This window comes from Cryptomeria japonica, chromosome 10, assembly GCF_030272615.1.
Source record: "Cryptomeria japonica chromosome 10, Sugi_1.0, whole genome shotgun sequence".
Taxonomy (NCBI): domain Eukaryota; kingdom Viridiplantae; phylum Streptophyta; class Pinopsida; order Cupressales; family Cupressaceae; genus Cryptomeria; species Cryptomeria japonica.
In genome coordinates this window covers 122267376-122274474 of record NC_081414.1, presented here as the reverse complement: position 1 = coordinate 122274474, position 7099 = coordinate 122267376, and the positions used below count along the sequence as shown (strand labels likewise).

Sequence of the window (7099 nt, the reverse complement as noted above, 5' to 3'; positions counted from 1 at the left end):
AAACTATTGTCTCTGACAACACCAAATTCATGCAGAGTCTTAATCTAATTTTGGTGGATATCTTTCAAATTGTACAAAACTGGATATAGTCTATGAGGTAGAATTGTGAATTCTTTGATTCTTTTTGACATCCTTTGTCATTGATGTAAAAGGGGGAGTAGTAATATGGAGAAAAATGTACAAATGAGATCATTTGCTAAAGGGGAGCACTCCTATTTTGGGATTAGTTTTGGATTTCATTTTTGGATATTAGTTTTTGGATTTTTCTCATGAATGTTTCCATCAATGCCAAAGGGGGAGATTGTTGGCATTCTACACCCATATGAGAATAGTTGATGTTGTCATTGATGGAAACCAACTGGTAATATGGTTCACAACATACATCGGCAACAAACATCATCTACCGACATCGGCAGGAACAACAAGATTATTCTCACTGGCACCCAGTCTACACCGACAAAAGATCTTACCAGCACCCCAATCGACATGGAAATTATATTGTTTTGTATTGTAATTATATTGTATAGCCGACATGATGTATTATAAAGACTCGTATATGTATGAGATCTTATAGGTCATTTTGAAAGTGACATAGGTATGTGAGAAAGTGATAGGTATGCATAGGTAATTAATGCAACTGAATTATGAGAGCGAATATCTGTATATACATTTTGATAAGCAAGTAAGAGCAGAGCAGAGCGAAGAAAGGTTTATGGCAGAGGTATTTGATAGAGCTTAAACCGGCACTGAATCAAGCATTGTAGATGCTATTTTGAGCAGTACATTGCCATTGGATTTAATCATCTAATTTTGTAGTCGGTGTGACTCCTTTTTGTGATTGAGCAGTGAGCTCTAGGCTGTTGGCCTTCTTGCATGTGCAGGCCCGTATTATATAAATAATATTTATTCATATTGGCCAGTGAGTAAATATTGTGGGTCACAAATCCCACCGAGGTTTTCCCCCTACCAAGTTTCCTCGCCAAAATATCTTGTGTTATGGTGTGCATTGATGTTGTCTCTCTTACTTCTCTTTATTGCTTTATTGCTTGTTTACTAGTACATTAATTTGGGTTGTAAAGTTGCAAACAAGTTTAAATATTTCATTCACCGGTTAGACATTGATTCACCCCCCACCTCTCAGTGTCTTTGGGACTGATCAAGTATCTAACATGCATAATATTGTTTGTCTCTTTTCTCTCTTTTGGAGAGGAGTTTTGTCCTACAAGGTTTTCTCATTTTTCTACTTTGTGAGGTATTCCATTGTATTTAATTACATTACATTTGCATTGTATATGGGCACCTAACGTGGCCTAGTAGTTGGGACCCATCTTGCATCTTTCTCATATCACATAATGATCTTCTCCCTAAGTTGCAAAGCTTACTTAGGCATCCAACATTATTAGTTATTTATTTAGTGCATTTAATTTGTATGGTTTTGGTTGTCCACTGTTAGTTATGTTTACCATCTCTCTCCTTTCCTTTATAAGAAAGGCTTTGTACATTATTTTTGCTTCTCAATATAGTATCTACAGTCTAGTGAAATAGTTTTTTCTTCTCTAGTATTGTGAAGGTGGTTGTTTGCAAAATGCACTCTTGGGAGGTGGTTTACACCAATATAGTGATCAAATGTAAAGATTGAGACCAGATCATAAATGATGAAGGCTAACACTCATAATATTTAAAAATTGAATCCATTTTGGTGCGACTCTAGGGAACCTAAAAGGGGGACGCCCAATGAGATGGGCAAGTGTTATGGTTCTTAATAGAGGACCTAGTCTAGCATTTTGCATTTGACAATTTTAAGTGTAGGAACATTGGTGATGTTTTAGGGTAGCATTGAGCATATATAGGTTTAAAATGATCTAGGGGAAACCACACTAAATTAGGTGCCAAATAGAGCATGAAAATATTAGGGTATACAATTTAAAATACTACATCATATATTTTTTGGGATTAATTTACCTTATTTTGCCTCCAACTATTCTAATTTTCCTTTGTCATAAAAGAATAAGTTTATATAATTCTTTTTTGTCTCTTTTAAATGGCTTAGATATAGAAATGAATTTCAGTAGCTCAATGCAAAATTTTCTTTACATTCTTTGCCTCCTCCTAAGATGAATGATGTTATGCATTATTTTTTATTGAGTTTAGATGTTAATAAATTAATTCTAGCCTTTCTATGTTGAAGTAAAGGTAAACCATCTTCTTAAATTCCTCTAGAAAATGTGAATATTTGATTGTCTTGTACTTTGAGTTGAAATGGAAAATGAAAAGTAACTTTTTAGGATTTGAACCCTTGAAATGGCCCAGATGAATCACAATCATGTGAGTTCTTTCTAATTATTTGCATCTTATTGCTAAAAGTATCCCTGACTTGAGTTGTTTCAATACTTAAAAAAAGACAAATACTTCAGCTTATTGTGTCTATACTCGATTTGGGTGATAATACTAATGGTCTTCATTCTCAAATTTAGATGGAAGTTCAACATCAACAGAGTTTTGGGAGAAAAAAATTCTATGAATGCCAATATTGGATTTCTAAAAGACATCCAAAAATTTATTCTTAGTTTGACATACTTCTTTTGTAGACTATCTTGCCAAAATCATGTGAACTTGTTTCATGATGAATAGTATTCTAGACTCTAAGTAAATCTCCAAATTTCAAGTTAGATCCAAATCTATTAAAAAATTAATAAGTCTTCTTACATATATAGAATATTATTATCTATTTTAATATCTTTTAATACCTTACAATAATGACTTATTTAACCAGTAATATATATATATATATATATTCAACTTCTTTCTAGAAAAGGAGTTTATATTCGAAGGTTTTTGAATTTTGTTCAATGCACAACTATCTAAATAGTAAATACCCAGCCACAATGACTAGTTATTCGTTCTATAAAATTGAGCTTCAGTGTTAATATGTTGACTTGCCATGCACAATCGAACAAAATGACAACACAATATGGCCGAGGCTCAAGTTCATCACGGCTGCTGTGATATGCAATTCGTTGTTTTAATAGGTGTCTCTTTTGAGGAGTAGTAGTTACCTTAATCCAATCTCCTCATTTTCTTTCCCTGATTCCTATAAGCAAAACCATACAAGAACTAAAAACAGACAAGAATACTATTCTATAAACAATAATCTAGACCTTCATTAAAAAAAATCCCGTTCACAAGACTATTGACCTTTATTTTATATTGTCTTAAATTCAATTATTGAACCCCAATCACCTTATATATATCCAACCCGGGCTCCGAGCGAAAGGCACTCTGAAATCTGTGGTGTGAAAATTTGGGAGACGCCCTGAAAGGAAATCATAATGATAAATTGAAGTTAGTCTGGTTTATGGCGGCTATGCTTGGCGCAGCCCTGATAATAAGCAGCGGAGTGAACGCTGCGATCTCGTGCTCAACGGTGACGTCAGATTTAAGCCCATGTTTGTCGTATGTGACTGGCGGCTCCTCGCAGCCGTCAGGTGGGTGCTGTAGCGGCGTTCGCACTCTCAACGCCGCCGCCTCAACCACACCAGACAGGCGAGCCGCGTGTAGTTGCATTAAAACCATTGCGAATAGTGCTCCGGGCTTCAGATGGGATAGGGCTGGAAGTTTGCCTGGTCAATGTGGGGTTAATGTAGGCTTTCCCATCACTCCTTCTGTTAACTGTGCTAAGTAAGAGCTTAATCTTCTCTTTTTCTATACTCTTTTCCTGGATGCCCTTTTTTCTTCATTAGTAACTAGGTATGACATTTTTTTCATGATCAGGATCACCTAAGCTGGAGGAAATCTATCGGGGTGGGTACTGTGTTGATGGTTCTTTGGCTTTCTAAGTATTTATGTATGTGTGATTATGGGATGGGTATATGGTTGTAGATAATCAAATACCACCCAAGTAATTAGAAGTTTCTCATAGCCAACTCTGGAAACCAGAGTTCTTGCTATGGTTTGGTGGCGAAGCTAGTTGCTTGTGTTTGTGTGTTTGATGAACTTGAAGTTATGGGTATAAAGAAAATTGTTTGTCATTTTGTAAGTGTAGTGCTAAATATTTATCTATATAAAATGATCTAGACTGCTCAATTGACTTAAATTAAGTGAGCTGGGACTGATATTTGAAATATAGTAAATTAAATAACTTAATTGCGTAGGCAATTAGTTCTGGTTTTCTTGTATTGTTTTTTTTCCAGTTATCAGAAATATGTTTACAAGGTTATAGACTTTTGTATATGCTTGTTGACTTGTAGATCTGATTGTACTTTCTCTTAGTTCAAATCGACTTGTGTGCATTAAGATGTAATGTTCCGATATAAATTGGTAACTTGCATAGGTGATTTAATAAAATCTTATAGTCTAAATGAGTTTCACTTGCTATTTAATATTTATGTATGTTATAGGCAATTAATGTTTACAAAAGTTTGTAAAATATCTTTATTTCAATCATAATGCATACTAATTAATGTTTACAAAATTTTGTAAATTATCTATTGAACCATTAGGGTCATGTTTTCTTCAATTACAGTTTTGACCAAAAAGATTAAAGACGATTAGTAAGGATGCAATGATTTTAGGATGATGTAAAGATGATGCAAATTTACTTGTTGCCTTTTGTAAATTTAAGCTAAATGTATTCTCTAGTTAATTTCCACATGATTCATTCCACTAGATTTTATATTGACACAAATTATCCTTTAGTTGGCTTGTAATGGCTAGTGTAAAGATCACAAAAGGGTTTTGAATCTACATTTGGATTTTGGAAATGTTCAATTCAAATACACACTCATGAAGATGATCTAGATCACTTTCACACTCATGGACCTAAGTAAGGTCCAGGAATATGAGCTAAATATATGGAGATGAATGGTGCTAGTATCAAGAATGGATAAGATTATTTACCAAATTTATTGCAAAATTTACCATTTACACACTAATCAATGTAACTAAGGACAACCTATTTGTTATGGATAAAACACACAAGGGATAATGGATATAATATGTACTTTTCATCATTAATTTTTTTCTCTAATTTGAATTGCATGTGAGGTACTATGAAAATGCATGTTAAATTCAAATCAAATATCCAACATAGAAGTAAAAAGCTTTTTTTTAAAAAAAGTATAGCAATCTGTATTAATTACTTGTGACAAAATAGCATGGTAGTATAGGGTAAAATTGCAAGTTGTGTATGTGCGCAAATTTTTATGATTCAAACATTAATGCCAAATTTTAGAGATGTGGATCATAGAGAAAAAATCCAATTTTAAAATTTTAGGGAATTGTATATGATTGGTAGATTTTTTCAACACTTTGTTTGTAATATTGTGGATTCATCTAGCTCTGTGGAGTGATTGAGTGAATGATTGTAAGGTTGCAAGAAGATTTCACACTTATCCAAAATGATTATGGTCACTTCTTAAGTTTGAAATTAACTTTCCAAAATAATAACTAAGTTCATTATGACAGATTTAAATGCTACTTTAATTATCAAGAGAACATTTAACCTTAATTTTCAACTCTATATAAACTAAATTGGGAAAAGGGTCAAAATTGGCATTGAGAACCATATCAAGGAAAAGGAGAAGATGGAAAGGTTTTTGTAGCATCATAAATTGTAACCTTGTACAATTTGCATGACCTTTTATGCCCCAACTTTAGCATGTCTCATCCTAGCTCTCCCCTAGATCCATTTTGACCCTTTTCACTCCAAATATGATGTCATTTGATTGCATGATTGAGTGGACCCCATCCTAGGACTGTGCCTTCCCAATTTCTTACTTGTTTGCCCTGTTTTGGGAAGACAAGGGGGCTTGCGATGCCCTTGTCTGGAACATGGTTCCTTGGACACCATGGTCCCCCTTAAATAGGCCCTATTTCAAATAGGTTAGGTTACTTTCCCTCTTTGATGAGTTTTGATTCTTGTGCCTCAATGTGACCTTTGGAGGTAGGCCTAATCGGTAAATTACCTAGGGAAACCTATATAAATAAATCTTATAAATTCATTTTGACATACATCAATCTACCCCATTATTTGTGCACTCATTAAGAAATCATTATCAAGCATTCTAAAGAACTCAAGGTAGTATTTCATCCCACCATATTCTTCAAAGTTCATATAGAAAATCACAATAGCTTTCATGCAAGCATATGTTTGTGTTTGAGTTTTCTATGTGTTGTCATGTTATTACATCAATACTTGTGATCACGTCTAAAGGGCATGACATCATCAGTCTACATCAATCATTTTAGATTTGAGGTATATCATTCAACATTTACTTTATAAATTTATATTTCCTATTTTAACTCAATTCAAGGTTAATTCTTAAAGTGAGCTTTGACCTACGAAAAACCCCCATCAACAAACCCTATTTCCTTCTTTATGTGTGCAATAAATTGATTCAGACATTGCGAGGGAGGAATCCAATCAAGTAGATGATGACAATTAGACTCAACCTTTGAAGGCACAAAAAGTGGAAGACTAGGACAGTCGGCCCCCCTTGGTTTTGAGAATTTCTTACGACCTTCTGATAGTAGATTCTCTGCATCATCTTGATCCATAAAACATAAGTTTTCATGTCCTGATATTCAAAGGACTAGGATCATTTGCCCCCTTGGTCCCGAAAATTATGTCCAAACTTCTTGTCATAGGTTCTGATATGCTTCTCATCCTTTGATGCAAGTTTACAACTCAACATGATATTTGAACCTTACTGTAACTATTATTTTATGTTAAATTTTCATTGTTTGTCATAGAGGGAATCTAACTAGGTTAACTAGGTGGTTGTTGTGTTCATGGTTCTTTACTTTCTAAGTATTCATGTATGTGTGATTATGGGATGGGCATTTGTTTCTAGTGTAAAGATAAATCGAATGCTACCCAATTAATTAGAGTTTCTCATGGTCAACTCTAGAAAACTGAGTTCTTGCTATGGTTTGGTGGCAAAGCTTGCTTCTGTTTATGTGTTTGTTGAACTGGAAGTTATAGGTTTAATTTGTGAGTGTAGTGCTATATATATATCATTTGTGAGCCACAAAGTATAATTTGTCTCAATTAAAAACTATTATGATTCATTTAAATACAAAATCTATTTGAATGAATCAT

At 33.8% G+C, this 7099-nt stretch overlaps 1 protein-coding gene across 1 annotated transcript; it reads left to right on the top strand.

Moving 5' to 3' along the window:
• The first annotated feature begins 3355 nt into the window (after positions 1–3355).
• On the top strand, positions 3356–3682 carry LOC131858807 (non-specific lipid-transfer protein 3-like). Its single transcript, XM_059212256.1, has one exon. The coding sequence runs from the start codon at positions 3356–3358 to the stop codon at positions 3680–3682; it is 327 nt and encodes a 108-aa protein (XP_059068239.1).
• The last annotated feature ends 3417 nt before the right edge of the window (positions 3683–7099 follow it).

Bases quoted from the DNA above. Each gene is read 5' to 3' on its own strand.
- LOC131858807 (XM_059212256.1), top strand. From the start codon at position 3,356: ATGGCGGCTATGCTTGGCGCAGCCCTGATAATAAGCAGCGGAGTGAAC.